At 51.2% G+C, this 27143-nt stretch overlaps 1 protein-coding gene across 1 annotated transcript; it reads left to right on the top strand.

Annotated features, from left to right (window-relative positions):
- The first annotated feature begins 1875 nt into the window (after positions 1–1875).
- glipr2 (GLI pathogenesis-related 2) lies at positions 1876–24107 on the top strand. Its single transcript, XM_088940209.1, has 18 exons — positions 1876–2064; positions 7162–7188; positions 8454–8672; positions 9043–9120; positions 10789–10947; positions 13621–13929; positions 14189–14266; positions 14391–14648; positions 15335–15553; positions 16075–16152; positions 16764–16922; positions 17944–18159; positions 18826–19032; positions 20074–20151; positions 20690–20920; positions 21206–21424; positions 22215–22292; positions 22623–24107. Exons 1-18 carry the CDS (start codon positions 2046–2048, stop codon positions 22787–22789), a joined length of 2799 nt encoding a protein of 932 aa, XP_088796335.1. The 5' UTR covers positions 1876–2045; the 3' UTR covers positions 22790–24107.
- Positions 24108–27143: the final 3036 nt, after the last annotated feature.

Raw genomic sequence — 27143 nt, 5'->3', positions numbered from 1 at the left:
GCCTTATGCCGGCTCTTTCATCATATTCACTGGGACAGCGGAATTCTCTTTGAAAATACCCTCCTGGGAAAGCAATTAGTGCTGTCTCAAGAGCGCAGTCCTCACCTTCGAGATGAGAATATCAGCAGTGACATGCCTTATGTAGTTCAGATAAACATAAGGGATATTTTTAAACCAATTCACCAAGCGATCACGCAACCAAACATTGCTTGTATGGGGGGAAAAAGAGAAATTAGAATTGCTCTATTTAAAATGAATATATCCCTGAGCCTTCAGCAAACTCGGATCTCTGAAAGCTCCGGTCTCTACATGTACAGTATGTATAAGAGCTTGTCAAAGTGTTCCTTTCACACCAGTCCTGCTGTGAGTATTGAGGGTATCCTTGCCTGGCTGTGGCCTTATCCCTTATCAGGCACGAACAGGGCAGCCTCTCTTGTCTGCAGGTCCCCTGGCGCAGGAGGTGTCTAACCTCAGTAGTGACTCTTACTGACTGACACTGGGAGACAGTGCCTGTATCCTGCTGCATTGCTCTGCACAAATCATATCTTCAGTGCAGGAGACCCCAGCTGGAAATACCCCCAGCAAAAAGCTCTGCATCAGAACAGCATTCATATACCAGCAGGTGAAGGGCATTGCTCTGGTGGAGTCAGAAGTCAGAAGCCACTCATGAAAAAGACTTAGGTGCTTGTTAGTGTTGTCATTGACACATGACTCACATCTTCTAGACAGACAGTTTGAATACATTAAAGAGACACGGAAGTTATGAGGATGCCTAGTTAAAAGTGCAGAGTCCAAATGGAGTGTTATCTGCAGCTCTGGAAACCTGCTCAAAGAGGAGCAGCGAGACATTCCCGAGCTCAAGGGGAGAGTCCTCCGCTGACAGGCTGGAGGAACTGGACCTTTTTAGTCTTGAACAGGGCTGGTCACAAGGAGACCCGATACCAGCATTCAGACTCCTAACTTTTAACTGACCCAGCACACGGCTCCAGAAGGCAGGGTTCAACTTGAGCCGGAGCACACCGCTGGAGACCAGATGGAAAGCTGAGAAGGAACAGGAAGCACTTCTTTATCCACGGGGCTGTGGAGCAAGCTGCCCAGCCATGTTGGGGAAACGCCCTGGCTTTGGCGGGATGAGGGTCTCTGGGATTTCGTTTCCCAAACAATTCTGGCGCCCCCCCCCCCCCCCGTTTTGTAACCTTTCCCTCCATGGAGTTCATGACGAAAGCTGGGGAGGAACATCAACAGCCCAGTTCCGTCAGACGCGCCCTCAATTCTGACGTCACTTCCTCTCCCGAGACGCTAGAAATACTGGACGTGATCCCCTTCTCTCCCTCGCCGACATCTTTTTGCACCCCCACCTCCACCTCTGGAGCTGCCCCTTGGTCACCCCTCATTCTGCATGGGGGTCCCAGTCTCCTCGTCCTCTGGCCAGGAGGTCAGCCCCTAAACTAAGCGGGTCAAGCCAAACGTTTGCCTAAAACACCCCATAATCCCCATCATCCTTGGGTGTTGTCATTCCTAGTGAAGGCCTTGCGCGTGTGAGTGTCGTGGTTCTGCCGCTCCACCCTGCCGGTTCATCCCGCAACACCGGGGGCACGAACCCGGGTCTCCCAGCGTGACGCCACAGGGAGCCAGCCGAGCGAGCTAAAGGAGACCTCCCCCAGCCCAGGCGGCTGAGGTCCCTGCTACGCGTAGGCGGGGCGATGACGTCGCCGTGCCCGAACTAACTCCGCTACACATGGTGAAATAATTGATCAACTTATTCGCAAAGCCTTTATCAGCACCGCTGCAGTGGGTCCGCCACGCCCAGCTCCTGGGGGGGGGAGGAGAGCTAAAACTGAGGGTTTTCTTTCCTGTGTCACAGTAACCACTTCAGAAAGAGGAAGATCGCGGGCTCGCTGGTGACGGCTCGGCTTCCTTCCTCCCTCCTCGCGCCGGGAGGCTACATCAGCTTCTCTCCGCTTCGCCTGCTTGAAGTCAAGTCCTAGAGGGCCAGGCAGTCCGCGGCGCGGGTTCGAGACATCGGGACAGAGCCTGCAGGCACCATGGCGTTCCGCTTCTCAGGTGAGCTGTTCGTGGGGCTCTGTCTTTTAAGGGAAGGAAAGAAGCAGGTGGATTGTGTAGCTGCGGACCCTCAGGGTGTCCCCCCCTAGCGTGCTGCAGGCTAGGTCTGTATCGCTCTTGGAAGCAGGAAGCGCTCACTATCTCCAACAGGCAATGTACACACACACACACGTCGCCTCGACCGCGCCAGGACGGTTATCTTGCAAAGGCCAAGTCTTTTCAGAGCTCCCCCACGTCCCGTTTCAAAGACCGGGGGACTTGTCGTGCCAAATGGAAAAAAATAATTCTCTTGCCCAGCCCTCCTGGGTTTGACTCTGTCCTCCCAAGGCAACAGCCCCACCTCCGGGGGGCACTGTTCTGCCCACCAAGTTATGTTATCGCAACAACTTCAAATGCACCCTGTGCTTGTGGAGGGTGTTTAAGCCCTAGAATAATAAAGACCTACCTACTGAGCACATGTTACTTTCTGTTCCTTAGCATACACTAATGAATATGCATATACAGTATATACTAAGTTATTTAATGAACTTTTCTTTTATATACACAAATATATGCATAAAGTATACATATCTTTTGCATGTAAGTCAGTTAATTTTCTAGAATACCCTGCCTGGCACAAATGCCTTTATCCTAGAGAGAAGGGTAATAGTTGTTGTCAGTATGGGTCTGAACTGAACTGATGAGGAAAAACCTGAGCTCTGAATTTTCCTGGAACTAGCTCTGGCCGGAGAGAAGGGAGTTATGTTATTTCTTCTATCGCGGAGCCGGCCACAGCCCTCCAAACGCAGTCGCTTGTCCGGTTGACAAATAACGAAAATGCAACCGAGTCATCAATCAGAGTGCCTGTCTGACATGCTGCAAGCTCCGGTTCCTCTTCCTCTTCCTCTGTGCTCCCTGGCTTCGTGGCGCGCGTTGACGAATGTCAGGCGCACGACCAGCTCCAGGTACGAGAGTCTGTTACCGCTCTGCAGCTCACTGCTGCCCCCTGGAGCCCCCCTCCCCAGACTCCTACAGGGTAGCAGCTCCTGCAGGGTGGGCTCACTGACACTGAGCTCTTTTCAAAGGATTCAAAGGATCAACTGAGAGCAGAAGCTCGGACACAATGGGGATTTGCCTATGCAAATATAACCCTGCACAGCCAGCCACTACAGAGGCAGGAGAGGAACTTGCTGTAAAATAAGAGTATTGCCTTGCACCTGCTGCTGCACTCAACACCCACCTGAACCTGGAAGGACGTGCATTCTTTGGTGTCTGCCAGCCCCGTACGCGTGACTGGCTGGAAATGAAAGAGAAAACTTTCCGCGTTGTGCACGAGGTTGGAATGATTAAACTGATCCACCTGCCCTGTCTTTACCCAATTTGTGTTTAGAAGGACCAGATCACTTGTAGAGAGGTGCTGGGTGGCTCCTGTTTCCCCCTCACTTACGGCGTGTCACAAGCTTTTATTGTAGTGTGCTGTGTTGTATAATCTTTTGTTGTCTCGCACAGTGTCAGACAGCCTAACGGGCTTCATTGCGTGTTAAATACACAAATTCCTGTAGGTCTCTAGAGGACAGGAATGACCTATTCCACAGCCAGGTAGCACGGAGAGCATCTCCACGCTGGGGCCCTGTCGGAGTTTGGACTCTAAATTTCCCAAACCTGGGAACCCTGATGACAGTCATCTGTGGGAACGTGGGCACACCCGTGCAGGCAATTAATTTTTTTTTTTTTAAAAAGCGTGGGGCTGTAACAGAAGGATCGGGTTGCTAATTGCAGTGGTTAAACTGTTCTGTTGGTGAGAAACCGACGCCATAGGATCAGAAGAAACGCATGACATGCCCTGCTGTGACCGCAGACAGTTTTCCGTCAACAAGGAAAATGCATTGCAACCCCCTGACAAACCATCCGAAACTGTTTCACAACGAGGCCGCTATCTAAATGAACCGTCTAATCGACAGGTTGTATCATTCCCTCCTGGCCTGCAAGAGAGACACCGACACAGGTCCAGCCTCTCTGCCCCTCACAGACAAGCAGTTCAAGCTCAGGTTTACTGTCGTTATCCTCACACACAGGTATAGGGCACTGGTATAGACCTGCTGTTTAGCTATACTGAGTGTCGGTCTCTGTCCAGCCCCACAGGTCTGTCTGTCTGTCTCTCTGTCGTGAGCGGCGTCCCTCAGTGAGCATGTCTCCTGTTGCTACCTGGTGTTCTCGTGGAGCAGTCTGGCTGAGGCTGGTAAACAAGCGAACAGCCCCATCCCACCCCCGAAGACCCCAAATCACTCATCGAAGAGACCGAAACTGAGCGATTTCTCCATCCTCAACATAAATGTGAAGGGTGGGGGGGCTGCCACCAGATCAACGAGACGTGTGCTTAATTGCATCACGAATGCCGAGACCAGCTGGGTCAGTGAGTCTTCCAAAGGACAGATCAGAGCAACATTAATGTGTGTGTGTGTGACACTGGGGGGGGGTGTCAGGGTGGATGTCTTTTTTTGAGATGAGTCTCCACCTTGTGCAGGGGAGGGGGGGGGGGAGGACGGGCTGTCAGACTGAATATATAGCACTGCAGTGCCTAGATGAGAGCACAGCCACAGAGGAAGAGAGAGATTGCAGCCCAGAACGGAGAGAGAGAGAGCTGTCACAGGCTGAACAGGGACGCGCAGCGAGGTGTTCACAGGTGTGTAACGGCGACGAGTGGGGTGGGAGAGGTATAGACACAACGCGAGAGCGGGGGGGGGGGGGGGGGCAGCTGCATTAGAGGCAGGAAAGCATGCTGTGAGCTCCGGCTTTCAAATGCACAATCCTTGTTTAGCTTGCAGGCACCAGTCTGCAGTTCTGCAGAAGCACTGGAATGCAGCGCACAGCAGGGTCATGCACGGGGACTGGCAGAGGTATATACCTTCCCGGAGCTCGGGGTGGTGCGTTTTAAGACGCGCGGGAGCACGTTTTCCGACTTCTGTGCGTCGAAAACCTGTAGCCGCGAGTTATGTGGCTGATGCGCCTTGCACAAAGCGATTGATCCGCGAGGCTGGCTGGATCAAGAGTGATCAGCGCCGTCCCTTCGCCCCCAGGTGCTAACACAGCCGGAGCGGCGCCCCGACCCCTTCCCGGGGAGCCGTGCGTGGGCAGCCCTGTCCATCTGATCAGAGAAGCCTGTGTCTGTCGGTGGGTCTCCTGAGGGTGCTCAGCTGCAATTAAGCTCGTTTGGACAGCCTGGTGTTATGAGATTACCCTTCCTTTCAGCGAGCGATTAGCCCTTAACCACAGTGTCTGGAGCTGGAAAGTTGCATGTCCGTGCACATGAGTGAGCGCGCAGCCAGAGGCATTCTTAATAAGGGCCGGGCATGTTTTGCGAGTACATGTGCGTGTACGTCGTGCCTTCGGGATGAGCAGGGGAGCTGGTGTACATGCCTTCACGTGAGTAAAGGCTCCCGAAGTATTCCGTTCTCCGACGTGTCCTGCGCTTCTTCTACTTAGGGTACCATGATCGATTAAAAAAAACCCGGTGTGCTCACTGTCTGTCACCGACGGCGCCCATCGAGGTGAGTGAGGAGATGTGCTGGCAAAACGAGAACGGGCAAGCAAAAGGGAGCCACTCCGAATATTCGGGATTAAAGCTCCATTTTGAATCGGCGCGAGAAATTCCAGTTGCACCTCCTTTGAGATGTGCAGGTTGTTTTTTTTTCATCTAGACACCCTGCTTCCTCTGCCGGCTGTGGGCTGCGATGTCTGCGCTGCGCCGCTGAGGCTGAGAGCATCTCACCTCTGCAGGGTCTCGCCCGGTGGGCGCAAGATACCTGCGGTATGGCAGTTGTCGGCAGGCGGTGGGAGCAGTGCATTATTTGTATTTATTTTTTTTTACAGTTCTGCTGCACCTGAGTCCCGTTTCTCAATAGGGCGCTGTCATCTTCATGCAGGCGCTGAATGTGCGAGCAGATAACGGCAAAAAAAACATCAGGCAGGGCTGTGGCGTAGGATGGCGCTTAGAAGAGGGTTATCTCCTTGTCCAGATACGGAACGGCGCACCTGTGGTGCAGAGAGTAAGGCAGGTGATCGCAGGGTGCTCCGAAGTCCCTGAAGTCCCACCGCCACCAGCAGTAAAAAAAAAAAAAAAAAAATCAGTGTTTTGTAAGACTCGTCTCGAACTTGCTAGACAAAGTATTGGCAATCAGAAACAATCCCCACGGCCAGATTTCAGTGTCCCTCCAGCGTGCTTCCTGACAGATTCAGACACTACGTGAGCTGAAGTTCACACTGCCTCCAGGGCTAAAAATGCTGGTCGACAGAGACAGTGTCACAAGCGCCCCCCCCCACGCCCACAGTCGGGCTTTACGACCTGAGCCGTCCCATCTCTGGCCAGGGACTCTGTTTGTTCAGTGTGTCACAAAGCAATCAGGCTGGCGTGCCCGGCAGGTACCGCCCAGACACTAGTGACCCAGTGTGCGTGTGAGTGAGTGTTCCTGCTGGGTTCATGCCTTCAGCAGTCAGTCTCGGTCGGGACATCACTCCTGTTTCTCCTCCACCTGTCTTCACTCTCTGACTGACTGACCGACCGACTGACCGACCTGCAGGGCCGCACGACTCCCATTGCTGCCCGAGCTCACCTGCCGGACTCCTGCCTTCTTCAAACGAACATGGGTGAGCCCTCTGTGTGCTTATCCACAGGAAGTGGATCGATCAGCTCCCCAGGGTGTCTCGTCTGTCAGATTTTTAACAATGGGCTTCGATTCATTTCTTTTTCGTGCTAAGTGCCGTTGTGTTCTGCGAAGCAGGCTGTGCTCTGTTCTGCGTGCCTCTCTTTCTGTGTTTGATCTGGAGCGGTTGGGCGTTCCGTAGTACTGCAACACGAGCTGCTCTTGTTGACATTAGAGATATAGAATGAAAATTACAGGTTATCAAGTGCTCCCGTGCATGTTTGACCCTAATCGCTTTTCCTGAGAAGCAGAGAAAATGTTAACCAGAGAAAGGATTCTGTCACTTTTTATTTTTCAATGTGGTTCGTGCCCGATCACACTGCTGAGTAAACCTCCAGCAGGCAGCCCCAGCCCAGCGCTAAGTTAACATTTGTCTTTTTTTTGTCTAACGTTTGTTTTATGTTTGTTTTTTTGGCAGTTTTCCGGAAAACCAAAGGCATGGCCGGTGAGTTCGACTTTTCTCACCTTTCTTGGTCTCTGGCTGTGCTTTCCGAGCTCGGATAGATCGAAAGGGCGACAGGATCTGGGGGCTCCGGCCCCTTCGAAAATGTGCAGTCATAAAGTTGTACTGCAGTAAGAATTCTCCCGATCGTTAAGAGATTCAGTCTACAATGTGAAGGCATGATGTTGTTATATGTTCCATATAATTCCTGGGAATCGTAGAATTGTTCAAATGGGAGTTTAGAGACTGCCGGCATGAGTTTAACCCCAAATTACCTGTGCAGTACTGACGTCATTCCTGATCCATATTCAATCTAAAATTTAACATTAACATTTTTACATCACTTTATCAGCCCTATACAGTTTCTTGCATTAGGAATGTGTCTTTTCACAGACCCCAGCTTGCTCTCCATGAGACACACAGACAGGGGGAGAAGCTGGGGGTCAGAGCACAGGGTCAGCGCCCCTGGAGCAGTTGGGGTTAAGGGCCTTGCTCAGGGGCCCAACAGCGGAGGATTCCTCTGCTGGCTGCGGGATTTGAACCGGCAACCTCCCAGCCACGGGAGCAGATCCTGAGCCACAGAGCCACCGCTCCACCCCCTGTCACATTCACTCAAGACCTCTTCCTTCAAAGCACGAGCTTGGAGGTTAACTAAGTGTTTAGCATCAGCGCCGTTGTTCAGATCGTGTCTGTTTAATTTTGGGGTGAGGAGGGCCGAGTGCTTATTGAAAGCAGGGGTGCTTCGTGAAAGCGATGATCAAGGGGTTTTGCGACCCCTGACTTACTGCAGTAAGATATGGTTAAAATGAGTTCAGGGAAGAGCTGGGAAAGCCAGGAAAGACTCGGACTGCTGTGGCAGGGCATGATGGGATGGTGAGCCATTCTAAAAGTGCAAATGCACCATGATGACCCATCACAAGGCCCAGAAGGAGCTGTGTCTGTAGTCATCTCAGCTTCACTGCAATGAGCCATTTCGCTGACATTTTTTATACCAGCCCTGCAAGCTGGGATTGAAGACTCAATGTAATTTGCAATGCTGTAGGCCGCCACTGAGCCTAACAACTGGAAGTCTCCGAAACTTCAACACGAGCCCCATTTACACACACACCACCTGCCTGTAATCCGGCAGCCCAGAAGCGCGCAGCAGAGAGTTTCCCTGCAGAGGCGGTCTTTTCTCTGTGCCTGTTATCAACTGCTTTCTGCACAGTGCAAACGCTGGGGCGTATGTCAATCAGACCCTGAGCTTTGTGTTCTATGTGTGTGTTCAGACGACAAGCTGTCCAGCTTCGACAAGGAGTTCCTGGACACCCACAATGACTACAGGAAGAAGCACGGGGCCCCCCCCCTGACCCTGAGCCGGGAGCTGAGTAAGACAGCGCAGGCCTGGGCCGACCACCTGCTGTCAATCAAAACCCTGCAGCACAGCGAGACCGAGAACGGCGAGAACGTCTACTACGCCTGGAGCTCCGCCCCCAAGAAGCTCACAGGTACCGGCTGATTGGCTGAGCCGCCACCCAGCCCTTTCATTCACGATTTACTGAGACCTGCCGGAAAATGAGTACAGGTTTTGGATGCATACCAAATATCTTTTTTTTTTTTTAACCATTACTTCCAATATATAAAACATAGTACTTTCACATGATACCGTTGAGCAACAAAGTTTGCTTCTGTTGTAGACTGTGTAAGCCTAAAATCAGTACTATTGAGAAAACTTGAATTCTGTTGGGGGGGAAAAAGTTGAGTTTAGCTCTTGTGGGGGCGATGTGCCGACGTTTTACTGTCAGTCTTCACTGGTGTGTGGCATCAGTGTTGCCTCTTGTGCTCAAAGCTCTTCTCCTTTGTGTGTCTCCGGTGCAGGGAAGGAGGCAGTGGACAGCTGGTACAGTGAGATCAAGGACTACGACTTCAACAACCCTGGATTTCAAAGCAACACTGGTAAGGCAGGGGAGCAACAGGCCTGCATCTTTTAATTAGAATAATCTGTTAACCAGGGAGATAATGCCCAGAGCAGAAAATCACACAGTTGATGTGACTGAGTAATGGTTAATAATTAAAAATGTTACCGGAGAGGTTTATCCAGTCTTCAAGCCCGGGCTTGTTCAACCCTGGGTCGTGGGATAAGGTGGTCTGATTGGCTGGTAGGTTACAGATTTCTCAGCGTGGTTCTTAGAGCTGTGCGTCAGTCTTCTGGATGCTTGCAGGCATGTGAAGTCAGAGACCCTCCACCAGGTGGCGCCGAAGCCCCCATCAGGAAGTGTGGTGGTGTGTATGGGTGAAAGGGTCAAGGCGTAGGCAGGCTGGAAGGAGGTGTTGCCTGCTCTTTCACAGAACAGGAGTCACTACTGTGAGCTGGGGCTTTGAGAAACAACTGCAGGTTCCACCTCAAAAAACAAATTGTTAAAGAAAACTAACTCCGTGTTTGCAGCGAAACATACAGCACTATGTAGATACCGCACTGTTTCTCCTAATTCCATTGGCGGATGAAACATCACTTTTACTTTTAGCCTCACAATAATTCAAACCCCACTTCAGCATAAATGGAGCACTTATTTCACTTGCGCAAACAGAGGGCTCAGTGGAGAGAACAGCAGAGGAGACACTTGTTCGCGGTACAGGCCAGCTCTCTAGTCACTATACCGCCAGGATTAAACAAGCCACTGGACGTGGGTGGGCACCAGTTCGGGGCTCAACAGCACCCCCTACGTAAAGGAGACTGAGAACTAGCACTGCTGTCAGCGAGGGCTGTGTCCGTCCTGTGACCTCCGGCTGGGACCCGGGTCAGAGGAAGGCAGCACTTGTGCTGTACAAGGGCCGAGAGAGTGAACTGAACTCACCAGCACCGGGCTTTGGTCTTAATGCGAGTGCAGGAAGGGAGTCATGAAAAGACGATATACTGTATACAGGCGCCGTCCTTCGGATGAGACGTAAAACCGAGGTCCTGACTCTCTGTGGTCATTAAAAATCCCAGGGCGTTTCTCGAAAAGAGTAGGGGTGTTACCCCGGTGTCCTGGCCAAATTTCCCATTGGCCCTTACCAATCATGGCCTCCTAAAAATCCCCATCTATGAATTGGCTCCATCACTCTGCTCTCCTCCCCACTGAGAGCTGGTGTGTGTATTAATAATAATAATAATAATAATATTATTAAGAAGAGGCCCACTGAAAATCAAGTCTCAAAACAAAAGCCACAGACGACGGTCTGACAGAGTGTCACCAGTAAGTTTCTTTAGATTTCCAGTCCGTGCTTTTAAACTTTATTTATATAGCTTTTGACTCAATTCCAAAGCAGCTGGGCTAAAGCAAACTTGTGGGTCCTGTTTGTAAGTGTTTCTGTATTGTCAGCTCTCAGTTTCAGGCACCCATAGTAACTTTAAGGTATCTTAGTGTGAGCTGCTCTAAGCTCAGCTCAAGAGGAGAGTTTGTTAGACCCTCAGCTCCTCTTTCCTGGTGTGGCAGTCATATAAACAGCAGGGGACAATCATCATAAGCTCTTTCTTAGAAGCGCACAATGGATCAGTAAGGTGTTCGCAGCTCCTCCGGGAGGTGAGAGGTGGACATTTGTGCACCAGTGTGACGCCACGGCGCCCCCTGCTGTTCCCCGCAGGGCACTTCACCCAGGTGGTGTGGAAGTCTTCTCTGGAGGTGGGCGTGGGCCAGGCCACGGATGGGAACACCATCTTTGTGGTGGGCCAGTACAGCCCGGCGGGCAACATCAGCAACCCAGGGTACTTCGAGAAGAACGTCCTGCCCCTGGGCACCCCAGGTAACCCCACATGGAGCACGATAAATAAGGAGAAATAGATGCATGTAGTGGCATTTATTAGTAGAGCAATGCATGGCTTAGTACTCCTGTTACAGTGGGATAGCAAACGGTTCTTTCTAGTTTCTTGCAAGCCACAGTTGTCATTATATCAAGAGAACATTTTCTTACAAGATCTTTAGTTGACTTTCTTGGTCTGTGCTGCTCCCCCCCGTTAATAAAAGCTCCTAACAGCCTCCCCTCTCTCAAGCTTTTGCACAGTCAGTTAGTTACCCCCACTCCATCCAGGAAGAGGAATCAGAGTGTGGCTTCTGAGGTACCGCACTCTGAGCTAGTGGGCGAGACGTGGAAGCACTGTGCCCTGTGGAGGTCACTGCCTCCTCCTCTGCCTGGTGCTAACCCTAACCAGCACTGGAACTGCGGTCCGGCCTCCGACGACTAACCTGGCCACTCCGGGCCCCGCAGACACCCCTGACTCACCAGTCTCCGTTCCGTGTTTTTTTCCCCAGTCGATTAGAAGGCGTTGCAATTCACAGCTGGCAGAGACGCTGGAGAGGAGAAGGTGTGGTGGCCGTCCTGCAGAGACGAACCTGCCAGCTCACACACCACGCCAGCTTGGTCCTGCCCCCCCTCTCCTGGTCCATCCAGGGCTGATAGTTTGAGTTCTCGTTAACGAAAGCAACCTTTTCCAGGGGTGCACACGCTGGATCTACAGTATCAAGGCGAACCACTCACAAGGCAACGAAAATCCCTGACCTGCAGAATGCCAGAGGCCACATTTGTTTCAAAGAGCGAGTGATTGGTTCAATTAAGCAATTAAGGGCTCAGTGCGAACCCGTTCCAGAAGGTCAGAGTCTGTGCACCCCTAATTTAACCCCTGCATTTAATCTTATATAACCTTTTATGTAGATTTTGTATCGAACTCCCTGTCTATATTGTATACTAGTAAAGGCAATAAATAATGCATAATAAATTCTTTTTATATAAATGAGCGAAATAGCACCATGTGTCTGGTCACCTCCCCTGCCCACAAAGACAGCGTCTCTCTTGTCGGCTCACTGCACAGGACTGTCTTGGTGCACAGACAAGCAGACCTGCAGGTTCACCCCGTGATCAGTGCTGTGCAGACTTTGCAAACTCCCCACCTTCAGGCGTCTCAGAGGGTGGTCTTCTGGGGTCTTCTCGTACAGCACCCAGGGACTTTCTTAACGTATCAGGTTCACAAAATGAAAGCCATGCACCACCAGAGCATCTAAGAGGACTGTGTCCTCCCCCCCTCCAGTAAATGAGCTCTGCTTTCAGCTCCCCGAGTGCCCACGGGCATGCTGTGCGGGAATGGGTCTATTCAAATACAGCCACCTGCATACCTGATACCCAGCCACTCTGAAATTCCAAAGTCTCAGTTAAGTCCACTGCAGTTTCCACCACTGGCTCACATACAAGAGTTCTCCTCTTTCCCACGTCTCTGCCCTGCAGCTCCTGAGCTCTTGTGGGCACGCCTGGTGGCACCGCCTCACCTCCTCCACGCCAGATCTCGGGGGGGAGGGGGGTGTGATGAGCATCAGACTGATGTACTGCACTTTTTCTAAATGAGCTGGTCTCTTGCAAAGGGTTTGAAAATGAAAATGGCTGCTTCAAAATGCGTGCAACGCATGCATGTTTCAAGGTTGCTATTTTAAAAGCAGGCATTCGTATAAGCATTGAAGTGGGTGCTTGGGAAACATAGCTTTTCCGTCAGAGTATAGCAGTGCACACTACTCCTAAGAGGCATCAGAGCCTATAGCTCTGAAGAACTATTTAGTATGTCTGGGATTACGTCTTTTGCAATGGGGAAGGGCCTCGAACTGCTCCCTCATTCCCAGAGACGCTGCATCTAATCAGAAACGGCAGATGTATCACTCTCAAAGTCTGCTCTGTCTAGATCCGATTGATTCAGTCTGTTTCCCTGACAACAGCGGAATGCTGTTCCCAGTCGCCTCCCTGTCTCCCTGACGACGGCGCCAGCTTCCCCTCCTTGGAGCTGCATGGCCCTGGTGCAATAGGGACACCTCCCTTAAAACCTGCCAGCCCGTCACTATGAACCCCTTGACATTAGCATTTTCAGCAGCATGCCCCTTAGGAGGGTTTGAAGCAGCTCCCTTCCAGGTTAGGGTGGGGGTTAAGATCAGCACCTACAGTGAGTTCAAAGATAAAGCAAAATTCAGCAACAAGTTTACCCTCTTAGATCTCATCAGCACGACGTAGCAAACTGTGACCAGTGCTTGCAGCTTGCAATGAACTCCCTTCTTCGTGTGGTTATAAATCCCCAGCCGGGATGCTCAGAACAGCATCCCTTGTTTTTAAATTCATGACTGAACACAGAGAGGTCTCTGAAACTCTTCCACATCCTGCCGTAGCTACTGTACTGCACCATGAGCCTGCTGAGCAAAGAGAGTGACATTCCCAAAAAAAGCTGGAAGTCAGGAAGTGCTGGGAACTTGAGCCCTGTGTCCCTTCACCCTTGGTGGTCTCGTGGAATTAAGTCTCCCATTGTTAATTGGGAAGGGCATCTTTAATTCCCTTGAGTGCGGGGGTGAATCTGGTGCTGATAAAAGTTTTGGGGAGACACACATCGTGCCAGCTGTACCCCAGCGCTGCTGCAGCCGTGTCACTGTGACGTGTGCTTCTGTTTTCCAGTGGGAGAGACCGGGGGGCCGGCGAAGCCCCCCGTCAGGAGCAAAAGCCCCCCCCAGATCAAACAGGATGCCCCCCGCCCCTCTCCGTCCCCTGCCGACGCCTCCCGCTTCCAGAAGGAGGCGCTGGAGGCCCACAACGCCCGGCGGCGGCTGCACGCGGCCCCCCCGCTGCGGCTGGACCCCGCCCTGTGCCGCCAGGCGCAGGAGTGGGCCGATCGCCTGCTCTCGCTGCGGGTGCTGCAGCACAGCGACACCAGCCTGGGGGAGAACATCTGGCACAAGTGGAGCTCCAACAGGACCGAGGCCTCCGGTGAGACGCCCCGGATCCGGCGCTGGGCCCGCTGCCCTCCCGCTGTGCAAGCTGGGACTGGCGTGGGGGAGCAAGGGAAATGACTGCTCGGTGGGGGGGGGGGGGGATGATGGGAAAACTGTAGAAAGGGCGAAATCTCCAGCGCGCGTTTGCCGTGCCGATCGCTGGTAAGGGAGTGAGGAGGGAGTGAGGAGGCGGGTGTCTGGAGGTCACGGGGTGCTCGCAGCTCTGATCGGGGTGTCCTGTGCTGTGCCTGCAGGAGACGAGGCCGTGGAGTCCTGGTACAGCGAGATCAAGGACTACGACTTCAGCAGGCCGGGCTTCTCCACCAACACAGGTCGGCCTTAGCTCCCGATCCCTCGATCTGCCGGCTGCTGCATCCCGCACGCACCACGGCCAAGCGGAATGAATTGTGACCTGCGGTTACCTATCCCATCACCCCTCCTGTCCCCCCCCCGCAGGCCACTTCACCCAGGTGGTGTGGAGAGACTCTCAGGAGCTGGGCATCGCCAAGGCGACGGACGGGAAGGGGATGGTGTTTGTGGTGGCGCGGTACCAGCCGGCCGGGAACATCACCAACGCCGGCTATTTCGAGAAGAACGTGCTGCCACCAGGGGCGAAGCCACCGGAGGGCGCCAGCAAGGGTGCAGGAGTGAAGCCCCAACTTCAGAGCCGCCCAGGGGAGAGAAATGGGCAGCAGGCTGATGGCAGTGCCCCTGGTAAGGGCATCTTCACTTGAGGATGGACAGCATAGTAGAGCAGAGTCCTGCTGGGTCAAATTACTTCAGAATCTTTTAAGTTTCTTCCTTCCTGTTAACGTATCAGCAGAGGTGAAAAAACATGAATGTCTCCCGTTTAACGTAGTGAAGTCCTGATAACACCAAAGGCAAGCGGAAGCATTTGGCCTGAAGAAAACATGTTTTTGTTCTGTTCTTTGCTTTTCGTGGCTCTATGATAAAACCTAGCAGTTCTATCTGGAGATTTGCATGTGTTCTGTGAACATAAGCAAATGGCTCAAGCTACTTACAGCGGGACAGGGGGGAGACCCGACTGTGCACGCGTGAAAGAGAAGCACCATGATCTTGATCGCACCTGAGCTCCGTCTTGTGTAACACAGTGAAAACACTTGGTCTCAACTGCGGCTCACAGCCTTCCCTGAAGAATGTGTGTCGTTTTGTCTCTCTACTTTATCATCATATATCCCTCAAATAAATTGATCTGTCGCTTGGTTTAGGTTTTGTTATGCTGATTTTACGCCAGCAAGGCCCGTGTGAAACCAGGACGAGTAGAGCACTTCAGGGAATATTCCTACAGATGCTTTGGGTGTATTTCTGTGCAGTGGGCCTTGTGTCACAGATCGATTCCCCTGAACCTTGTCCATGTCTTTGTGTGTGTGTGTGCACAGTGCACAAGCAGTCCGGCTTTGACAAGGAGTTCCTGGACACCCACAATGACTACAGGAAGAAGCACGGGGCCCCCCCCCTGACCCTGAGCCGGGAGCTGAGTAAGACAGCGCAGGCCTGGGCCGACCACCTGCTGTCAATCAAAACCCTGCAGCACAGTGAGACCGAGAACGGCGAGAACGTCTACTATGCCTGGAGCTCCGCCCCCAAGAAGCTCACAGGTACCGGCTGATTGGCTGAGCCGCCACTCAGCCCTTTCATTCACGATTTACTGAGGACAGCAGACAACAACAAAACAACAGGCCATCAGAGTATTTTTGGGTTGCAGTGTAAAATGTTTCATGCTTGTTTATTAGTGCGCTGGGCGAAGGGCATTTTCAGATGTGCTCATTCTGCATTCTGCTCCGTGCATTGCGATGTGCATGCCCCTCAGCCATCCCTGAAGGAATGGTGTCTTCACTTTGTAGTAGGTTTAGATTTTTAGGTTGCCTTCATAGTCAGAGAGCCTGACACCTGCCTGTCATTTGAGCGGTTCACTATCCATCTCTTTCTCATTTTCACCAGACGTCTGTCTTCAAGCTCGTCTCGATGAGCGGTTCTAGGGTTTTCCAGCCGGGAGAGAGTTGGGTTTTTATAACCCAGAGAGGAGATTCGCCAACGTTTTATTGTCTGTCTTCGCTGGTACGACACCAGTGTTGCCTCCTGTGCTCATACTCTTCTCCTTTGTGTGTCTCTGGTGCAGGGAAGGAGGCAGTGGACAGCTGGTACAGCGAGATTAAGGACTACAACTTCAGCAGGCCTGGCTTTCAAAGCAACACTGGTAAGGCATGGGAGCAAAAGGCCTGTTGGCTAACCTTTCATTAGGGGGATACTGGGAGTGCTTGATGTTCCTCTGTGGGCCTGGAACTGCGTTTCTTTCTTCACAAGAACATAGGAAGTGTTAAAAACAAGAGGAGACCATCTGTTTCATTGGATAGTAACGCGGCGATCAGAATTGTAGGCAATGTTCTGAATGAGGCCTTACTAGTGTGTTATACCATTTTACAATAAGTTTCTTTGATTTCATGCTTGTGCTTTTAGATATATTTGTATGGCTTTTAGCTCAATTAGAAAGGAGCTGGGCTAAAGCAAATGTGCAGTTCTCTTTGTAAGTGTTTCTGTATTGTCAGCTCTCAGTTTCAGGCACCCATAGTAACTTTAAGGTATCTTAGTGTGAGCTGCTCTAAGCTCAGCTCAAGAGGAGAGTTTGTTAGACCCTCAGCTCCTCTTTCCTGGTGTGGCAGTCATATAAACAGCAGGGGACAATCATCATAAGCTCTTTCTTAGAAGCGCACAATGGATCAGTAAGGTGTTCGCAGCTCCTCCGGGAGGTGAAAGGTGGACATTTGTGCACCAGTGTGACGCCACGGCGCCCCCTGCTGTTCCCCGCAGGGCACTTCACCCAGGTGGTGTGGAAGTCTTCGCTGGAGGTGGGCGTGGGCCAGGCCACGGATGGGAACACCGTCTTTGTGGTGGGCCAGTACAGCCCGGCGGGCAACATCAGCAACCCAGGGTACTTCGAGAAGAACGTCCTGCCCCTGGGCACCCCAGGTAACCCCACAGCAGCCCAGCACTGCTTACCTTAACAGCACTGGGCACCAATGGGATTATCCATGTCTGGATATCATGCATGTATCTAGGACACTGACTCTTATATTTCTTATACAGTATTGACATTTTTCTTCATTCATTTTCTGATCTGATTTGCAATCTCGACTTTCAATTCCTGTCAAGAACTTCCCTTATTCATCATCCCGCGCGCGGTCACCCTCGCCACTTCCTAAATTCCACAAACGCTGACTCGAACGCTAGACCGCAGCGCCCCAGATTCTCAGATGGGGACGGGCATCCGCGTTCTGGAGGTCCCGCTCGGAGAGACAGTTAGAGCTGTTTTTTTTCAGACAGACAGGGCGTCCTAAAGCATCAGTCCAGGTGGCGGGTGAGATGATCCAGATCGAGCGTGGTTGAAACGCTGAAAGATTTAGGAGCACGGACTTACCTATTACACCAGAAATGTGCCGTGCAATATCTACAGTTTTGTTTCTGCCCTCGCTTGCACAATTAGGCTTTCAGTATCTGCAACATGAGATCTCGTCAGTGGACAGGCAAAGATATTCAACTGTATATTCAGCAGCATCAGGGACACGAAAAGGAACAATTCATGATTTTGCAATGGTCCGATTTGATGGTGTCTCTCTGCAACACCTGGTACGTTGTTCGGAAATCTCAGCGTGGCCGATGCGGCTTTCATCCGACCAGGACAAACATGTCAACATGCGAGTTGAACGGAAATGTCTCCTTGGTTCGCTTTGAACAAAAACTCTTCCCCTCGGTTCTCCGGAACCCGCGCCTGGATGTGCCAGGATCACCTGTTTTTCAAGGAGTTGTGTCTCCTGTCCTGTCGATTGAGCTGCGGTGTGAGACCACCGGACACCTGAGCTGGGAACTTAAATTCCCCCTGAGTGGGGCTGGTGGGGGGCTGAATCTGGTGCTGATAAAAGTTTTGGGGAGACACACATCGTGCCAGCTGTACCCCAGCCGTGTCCGTGTGACGTGTGCTTCTGTTTTCCAGTGGGAGAGACCGGGGGGTCGGCGAAGCCCCCCGTCAGGACCAAGAGCCCCCTCCAGATCAAACAGGATGCCCCCCGCCCCTCCCCGTCCCCCGGCTTCTTCGTGAAGAACGTGCTGCCACCAGGGGCGAAGCCACCAGAGGACGCCAGCAAGGGCGCAGGACTGAAGCCCCAACCAGGGCAGAGAAATGGGCAGCAGGCTGATGGCAGTGCCCCTGGTAAGGGCATCTTTACTGCTTAATTGACCGTGGAATCTTTTTTCATCTGTTCCCCTTCCTCCTAGACTCTAAAGAGATTAATTAACTGCTCTCCCAGTTTAGTGGCGACAGCTGTTAATGACAAAACCAGCTGCAGTTCTTCAATTTAAAGAAGGCCTCCTTTTGAATATTGTGTGCTGTTTTGGTCCGCAAGATATTGCTGCACTGGATTCGGTCCATCACAGAATAAGCAGAAAGCCCTTCACTGACAGGCTGAGGAACTGAACCTTTTTAGTCTTGAGCAGCGAATACGACAAGGCGTCCTGATACAGTTCTTTAAATTCCTCGTTGACTTAGTCTTCAGGATGAACAGTGTGGGCACAGGTGGAATCTAAGCAGAAATGCCATTTAAATCTGAGAACAGTGGCGGGTGGGGGGGGGGGGGGGGCACGTCTATACGCTAAGGGTGGCGGGAGTCTGGAACGAGCCACCCAGCTATGTGATTGAAGCTGATACCCTGGCTTCTTTCAAGAAATAGCTGGGATGGGACATTCAAATCATTTAACTACTAACTGCTGTAAACCTGTGTGTGATATGTTGTTTTCAGAGTGAAATTCTCACCTCCCCTCTTTACTGCTTCTCTGATTACTCTGATCGTCTTGCTGTTCCTCCCTCGCTCTCTCCCAGACTCCTTCACCAGGGACATCCTGCAGGCCTGCAATGAGAAGCGCCAGGCCCACGGTGCGCCCCCCCTCTCCCTGAATTCTGAAATGAGCCGGGGGGCGCAGAGCTGGGCCGAGAGCCTTCTGGCAACGCGTGTCCTCAAACACTCCACCACCACCTACGGAGAGAACATCTGGGCCAAGACGGGCGGCCCGGGCATTACTGCCACAGGTGAGACAGCAAGCAGAGAGCTCCTTCATAGTCATAACCAACAGCTAGAGTATAGTACGTCACCCTGCAGCTCACCACTGGCAGCCCCACTGGAGCCCAGCAGGTGTGAGCCTGGTCAGTACCTGGATGGGAGACCTCCTGGGGAAAACTAAGGCTGCTGCTAGAAGAGGTGTTAGTGTGGCCAGCAGAGGGCGCTCACCCTGCAGTCTGTGTGGGTCCTAATGCCCAAGTATAGTGACGGGGACACTGTACTGTAAAAAGGCGCCGTCCTTCGGATGAGAGGTAAAACCGAGGTCCTGACTCTCTGTGGTCATTAAAAATCCCAGGACGTTTCTCGAAAAGAGTAGGGGTGTTACTTTCAAATTTCCTTTGGCCTTTACCAGTCACGGCCTCATAATAACCCCCATCTCTGAACTGGCTCCATCACTCTGCTCTCCTCCCCACTGAGAGCTGGTGTGTGGGGAGCGGACTGGCGCAGCATCCAGGTGGGGCTGCACACTGGTGGTGGCAGTGGGATTCCCCATTTCCTATAAATCTCTTTGAGTGGAGTGTCCAGAAAAGCGCTATATAAGTGTAAGGAATTATTATTATAATATCCTTCCTCCAGACTTTAGCCAGACCTCCACCGCGACCAGCAGAGCAGGCTTTCCCTGCATAAGCAAAACCTGCAGGGACAGTTTGATTTAATAGAAAAAACTCAAGAGGTTGTTGACAGGTCTCATGTGATGAGCAGAATATCGCCTCGCCTCTCAGTGATTAAATCATTTAGCCTTCCGATTTGTAGAGTGGGTTTTTGAAACGTGTGAGGGCTGGGGGGTGGGGGGCATTGTTGTGAGCAGGAAGGGAAGAGGTCAGTGAGGGTTAAGGTGTAAGAGTGAGGGGGGGCACCGATGGTCAGGGTACCCCCATGAAGCCCAGCAAGTAACCCCTGCGGGGCTGCAGTGCTGTCAGTGAGAGAAGCACCATTCATTCCTCAGTGCCAACTCGGGTGTGAGGTGCTGTGGAACCAGTGACCTCTGACCTCTGTCTCCCTGTCTCCAGGCCAGGAAGTGGTGGATAGCTGGTACAAGGAGATGGACAACTATGACTTTTCCAGACCGGGCAGTCAGACAAAGACAGGTACTGAGATCACACACGCAGTATTCGTGAAGAATTTTTTTCCTTTCAACTGAAAGACAGTGCAATTAATAATGTTATTGTTATTAATATAATGCTAATATATATTAATGTAATGTTTATGTTGTTATCAGTATATATTTCCATATATGGGGGTAGGCATAAGCATTTGCAATTAATTAGTCTGTACAGAATCATGTGTTTGGTTGCCTTATTTTTTCAGCAAACTTAAAAGGGAAAAATAAGTGCAAATTTAAAACACTATGTTGCTTCACAAAAAATGGATTCTTCTTGCTTAAGATGCAGGAGACAACAATTTAAATCCACAATTGTACTGTAACTGCATATATGTGTTCCATTATTTAAAAAATACAATCAGTTGATTCAAATAGTTAAATTCGTTTTAGTCAAACTTTTGCTTAAAATGTGCGTCCTTGTGTGTAACTTAAACGTTATCTTGCAAAAACCAAACACAGCAACAGCTTGACATCAGACTGTGCCTGACCCCTGACCCCCTGACCCCCTGACCTTCTCTTCCCAGGTCACTTCACTCAGCTGGTATGGCGCTCCTCGCAGGAGCTAGGCGTGGGGCTGGCCAACAGCGGGACAGGCTCGGTCATCGTGGTGGCGCAGTTCCAGCCGGCAGGAAACATCACCAACCCCGGCTACTACAGCCGCAATGTCTTGCCCAAGGGGTCGAAGGTGACGGACAAACCCAGAGAAGAGGATTCTGGGGAGAAAGGGGCAGGACGTCCCGTTGTCACTCTGCCAGGTCTGCAACTCTGTTTCGTCCAATTGGACACAGCATGTGTCGCCCAGTGCACTGGTTTGTCATGTGTGAACTTTTGGTGATCTCTGCCCACTCCAGTCCAGGTCATTGCATGATTTCCCACAATTGCCTTAATTGTTTAATTGATAGCAACTCAGATCAATGTAACAATGGAGGCAGTGGCTGTGTTTACGTGCTTCAGTGTGGTGGGCCACAAGGAGAGCACCAGGGATGTGTGCCCTGACGTCTGATCTCTCTCTCTCTCTCTCTCCGCCCCGGGCCCGGCAGCCAGCCAGCTGTCCCAGTTCTCCCAGTCTCTGAGGGAGACGATGAACCGGTTCCGGCAGCAGCACGGGGCCCCGCCCCTTCAGCTGAGCTCCGCCCTCTCCAAGGAGGCGCTGAGCTGGGCGTCTCACCTGGTGCAGAGCAAGGCCCTGAAGAGCAGTGGCAAGGACTATGGAGAAAACCTGTGGTATTGCTTGAGCTCCAGCACAGCACCCCCTGCAGGTACACAGCCCCACCTGCACTTCCCACAACACTGTGGTTTGACTGCAAGCTTCTGCCTGATGGCAGTAACACAGCGCCGTTAAATTATTAGATATGAATTAGTCGTCATTAAATAACTACTTAATGATATACAGTCATTATAATCTCATATTGTTAGACACCAGAAATACAAATCTGAAACTGAACCTACTATTCGCAGAGATTGAAGGAGAACCACAATGCTGTGTTTGTATTTCAGGGTTAGGAATAATCAGCACTGATGAGTTCATTTCAAACTGCAATGAAAGTAAAATGGACACAGTAACTTATAAAACGAGACAAACTTCCGGTGAGGTGAAGCGGCCCTTTGGCACTGTTAACAAGTAGGCTTGTGAATCCAGCTCTTTTAATCCAATAGAAATATTGCTCTCGACTTCCAGACGGTTTTGCTGATAAATGAAACTTACTCGTTAACTCTGCCTGCAGACCACATTGAAACATTTCTGCAGTGGAATGTCGACCTGTACTTATTCGCTCGTGCATCACAGTACATCAGTCATCACAGGGACTAGTGAGCAGGAAGGGCCGCCTCACGTCACAATTCCTGGGACCTCGAATGCGAGTTTGCGACAACACGACGACCTGCAGCACTTTCGCAAAGTTCACGATTCTGTGCCTAATTCGAAATTTGTAAAATTGTACGATACTGTCACAGACTTTAATAACCGGTCTGAGAAACTGGGGCTGCGGTTCCCCTTTAATACGTGTGCGATATCTAGCATGACATACAGGAGAGTTTATCTGTTCGCAGGTTCAGAGGTGGCCGAGTCCTGGTACAAGGAGAGCAGCAAATACAACTTCGGCTCTCCGGGTTTCAAGAGCGGAACAGGTACTGTCACTGGTGCACCTGTGCACTGTGCACAATTCTCACTATTGTGATTATGTTTCATCTTGCTCTGGGGTTATTTATCACTTCCGTGGAGTGAAAGAAACAAGAATAGCATTTACCCCCCCTCATGATCATCCAGAGGTAACGATCCTAGGTTCCTCCATCTCCAGCCAGTCCTTTTTGATCTTAATGGACTCTTGATTTTCATCGTTTATGCTTAATTGCTTGAGCGGTCTTGCTGCTGAGCTGCCTGTGGCGAACACCGCAGGGGCTTCCCTCAGTGGAGTGGTCTCCCCGCCTCACCCCTCTGCCTTCTTCCCCCGGGCCCAGGGAACTTCTCCCAGATGGTGTGGAAGTCCTCCAGGGAGGTGGGCATCGGCCTGGCGACGGATGGGGTGGGCATGTTCATCGCTGTGGTCTTCTTCAGCCCCGCCGGCAACATCACCAACAAGGGCTACTTTGAAGACAACGTGAAACCCAAGGGAACCAGGATCTAGGGAATAAGGTCCTAGGGAATTAGGGTCTGGAGAACCAGGGTCTTGGGAACCAGGGTCTGGGGAACCAGGGTCTTGGGAATTAGGGTCTGGAGAACCAGAGTCTTGGGAATTAGGGTCTTGGGAACCAAGATCTAGGGAATTAGGGTCTGGGGAACCAGGGTCTTGGGAATTAGGGTCTGGAGAAACAGGGTCTTGGGAACCAGGGTCTAGGGAATTAGGGTCTGGAGAACAGGGTCTTGGGAATTAGGGTCTGGGGACCTGCAGGCAGATGGGGAAGGGGGTCCCCCCTTCCCCCCATCGCAATCTGCCCTGTCCCCGTGCCAAGAGCAGGGCAGAGAGGCTGCAGAGCCTCTCCTGACCGGGCAGAGTAATGGGGTGGGGTGGGGGGGGGACCCCAGTTCCTTTCTTCATGGTGGGGGGGGCAGTTCTTTTCTTCATGGGGATCAGGGATCGAACCCCAACAGGAACAGTTTCAGACAGCCTGTCCCTCCTGTACTCAGGCTCCTGTAGACTGTTCGAACCCGCCCCAGCCATGAGAACATGCCTTTAAAGTAGGGAAGTAGTTTAACCCAGAGCTACTGAAAGTACTACCCTTCCGTTCCAGTCCACAAATACCATTAGCATCTCAGCTGTGTAACAGATCCTGCTGGTAATTAATTCATCATGGATTTGGAGTAGGAAAGGTATAGAGACTGATTCAAAATGAGCCACTGATGTGCTAAAAATCTTTTCATTGCTGATGTGGCAAGTCGTGGTGTACAGTTAATGCTAATAAAGTATTAGCATAATGCTAATAAAGCTAATAATGCTAATAAAGTATTAATGTAGGAGATCTACATTATATATAATAGACAGTGATGGATCAATAGGTTGATCAAACGATTGATACAGGCCAACAGCTGAAATGAAAGGCCAGCTGCTGTTTTTATTTAGATAGATTGATGGCTGTCAGGGTAGGGTTCGCTGTTTCTGCTTGGTGTTTAATTTGGGGAAAAGGGAAGAATCTCATCTGTTTTTTTTTCCATGCTGCCGAGTCACTTGCATGTCTGCATGGCCTCATTTTCAGAAAGCAATGTCTTGAAGCGACTATTTTCATACAGGTACGCTGGGATATGTAGACATGCTTTGTGTACAATTGTGATCGTTAAACATGAAGGATGGGAGTGTGATTTGACACGTCCTGAACGTGCTTGATGGATGTGGTTTTTCTAAAACCTCTGTGCTGCTTTCGTGGTTTGATTTTCAGGATTATTTTCTGTTTGAATGTAATGTTATTGTATTTTAATTCTTAAATAAAGAAAAAAAAAGATACGATCCATTTTAAAGGCTGCTGGACTGTCATTACAGGGCTCACCGCTAGAGGGCGGTAAGTACACGGTTACTTTCATTTCGCGGTTTTCAAGAGTCCCAGATCAGCTTATCTGGATTCTGCATTGCAACGTCGTACTGAGAAGCGGGTAGTGAGGTCGGTTGCTGTCGCTGCCCTCCCCTCCCCCTCTCTCCTTCGAGTTTTTGCTCAGTTAACAGCCACACGTTTGCTGCAGAAGTCTTCCTCCTTCAGTTATCGAGACAGGAACTATAACTTTATCAACGATATCAAAAGAAGCTTGAGCCCAGTCACGGCACTGTAGTTCTGAAGAGGAAACACATAACTCGGCTATCGATCTTTCAGCTTTGTTGCTGAATGTTTTTGATAAAGGTTTAAGTCCATGGCTCTTTTGGGTTATTATCATTACTGTCAAAGCAATTGAGTATTTGTCAAATATAGCTAAGTAAAGAGCATTAGAAAAAGGATATTATTTTCTCAGTCGGGTCTTGGGTGCTGTTTTGAGTTTTCAGTCATCAGAAACAACAGATTTTTATTTAGAGCATTAGAACAGTTACCGGCCATGCGGTTTATCCAGCCTCTTTGGTAGTTAGGAGCAAATCTTCAGCTGTTTCTTGGAAGAAGCCCGGGTATTGGCTTCAACAACCTGGCTGGGCAGCTTGTTCCAGACTCCCGCCAGCCTTTGCGTAAAGAATTGTTGCCTGTTCTCCGTTTTAAATGCACCCCCTGCGTAGTTTCCACTGGGTTGACTCTGTCAGCGACATTGAGGAGTTTGAGTCCTTGTATCAGGTCCCCTTTGTTCAGGACTAAAGAGGTTCAGTTCCTTCTGCCTATCCAGTGTAGTTCATTCCCTTCAGCCGTGGAATGAATGTAACTGTTCTTCTCCGCATTGTTTCCAGAGAGAATCATAATAATTGCTCACACTTCTATAGCGCTTTTCTGGACACTCCACTCAAAGCGCTTTACAGGTAATGGGGATCCCCTCCACCACCACCAGTGTGCAGCCCCCCCTGGATGATGCTACAGCAGCCAGAGTGCGCCAGTACGCTCACCACACACCAGTTCTCAGTGGGGAGGAGAACAGAGTGATGGAGCCAGTTCAGAGATAGGGGTTATTAGGAGGTCATGACTGGTAAAGGCCAGGGGGAAATTTGGCCAGGACACCGGGGTAACACCCCTATTCTTTTCAAGAAACACCCTGGGATTTTTAATGACAATTAAACCTTGGTTTACCTTAAAACTCAGGACCTTGGTTTTACAATATAGTGTCCCCGTCACTATACTGGGACATTAGGACCCACACAGACTGCAGGGTGAGCGCCCCCTACTGGCCCTACTAACACCTCTTCCAGTACCAGCCTTAGCTTTCCCAGGAGGTTTCCCATCCAGGTACTGGCCAAGCTCACACCTGCTGAGCTCCAGTGGGGCTGCCAGCAGTGAGTCTCAGGGTGATAGAGCTGCTAGCTTGGAGAACAGAAGCGGTTTGGGGGTATACGAGGGTATGAGGGAACGGTCGTTCTCCTTCGGAAAAAGAAAGTGTGAAGCAGCTCAGTCAGGCGACAGCTCGGTCCAGCCTCTCCTGACCTTCGGGAAGAACAACTAGGGCCTGTGAGGGAAGACTCGCTGCTCTGACTGGACCGGAGCGGGAAACTGCCAGCTATTTAGAATTGGTCTGGCCCAGTGTACTGGGGAACGCCGACAAACCTGCCGGACTGGTTATCAGCCTGTTAACAGGACGGCCAGTGTCAACACCTCCCGCGTACGGACTGCAGACACCTGAAGCACATTCCCCTGACCATGAGCCTCTCCCACTCCCCCCCTGTGAGACCTTTTCACGAGCAGGGCTGCTGTCTTTTTGCTCTTTTCAGTCCGGAACAGTCCAGAAAGGTGACAGACACGCCTCACATACACCTGAGTAAAATCACATTGCATTGAAACCACCATCGCCTTGACCACTGATGAGCAGGCTTTCCCGGATATTATTCAAAGCTCTGAGAGAGCTCGCGTTGCAGTGCCAGCCCACCAGCAGCCCTAGCAAATAAGTCAGGGGAAAGGCTTTAATTAAAAAGAAAAGAGGGCGTTTTTGCCAAGCTTCTTGCTGGCTTGGTGGCGATTGCATTAGCGTCTTTAGATTCATCGGATTTGATTTCCTGTAGCAAACGACAGGACAGAAATATAACTTGCACGCCACCCCAAGGAGTCCACGTACCGTCAATTAAAATCAGCGCATCGCAACTGCATTGCTGCAGCTTTGCTAAAGGACCGGCTCTCAAAGGAAGCAGGCCTGCGTGTGCAGTGTGCATAAATAATTTAGCAGCCGTTGCATCTTTTATTGAGCCGCTGAAAGATCGAGCAGGGAAAGAGCAGGTCAGCTCCTTGTCCTCTTAGTGCCAGCGCCGCTACTAGGGCACGCGTGTCCCGGCCTCCTCTGCAGCCAGGAGTCTGTGGTCTGGGCAGGGCAGGGTTAACGACAGCCAAGCTGTGAAACGCGAGCACAGGCTGCCTCTTGCATTATTGATCTCTCTCGCAGGGACCTCTGGGCCTGACAGTCAGCTGCTCATGTCGTGCATCAGCCCGGTAACCTGAGCCCCACCTTGTCCAGGCATCCCACCCCTCCTAGAGCCCCGGCGCCCCCCCCACAAAAATCCCCCAGCATCCTCACAACACGTCTGACTAGGCCTTGCGATCATCCTAGGTGACCCCGAATTTAGCATTCACCTGGAGAAATTGAATCCGTTATTTGGAAAATTCGAGGAGCAAGGTAAAATGCATGGGGTTTTCTTTTCCCTTGAATAAAACCAGGAGACATTAGCAGGAACCCCAGAGACACCCAGCTGATAAAGTGCGACAAGAGCGATATCTGTTGCTCCAGGGTGTAAGAATAGACCTGACTTTGGACTGCGACCAGAGTGAAGTTGCATTTTGCAGAGACCTAAAGCACAACCTCAGCACAAAAGGCCACTGTGGACAAGCTTCAGGAGCCTGTGCCTGGTCTTTCATCAATGTGCAGGATGCAGTCTGTGCCAA

Source organism: Atractosteus spatula, chromosome 23, assembly GCF_055471065.1.
Source record: "Atractosteus spatula isolate fAtrSpa1 chromosome 23, fAtrSpa1.hap1, whole genome shotgun sequence".
Classification (NCBI taxonomy): Eukaryota; Metazoa; Chordata; class Actinopteri; order Semionotiformes; family Lepisosteidae; genus Atractosteus; species Atractosteus spatula.
The sequence above is the reverse complement of the archived record's forward strand: the minus strand, read 5'-3'. Positions and strand labels throughout refer to the sequence as shown.

Excerpts from the sequence above, each read along its gene's own strand:
- glipr2 (XM_088940209.1), top strand. Across the intron at positions 10,948-13,620 it reads CCTGCCCCTGGGCACCCCAG|TGGGAGAGACCGGGGGGCCG; the intron begins GTAACCCCACAT and ends TCTGTTTTCCAG. Across the intron at positions 14,267-14,390 it reads GGGCTTCTCCACCAACACAG|GCCACTTCACCCAGGTGGTG; the intron begins GTCGGCCTTAGC and ends CCCCCCCCGCAG.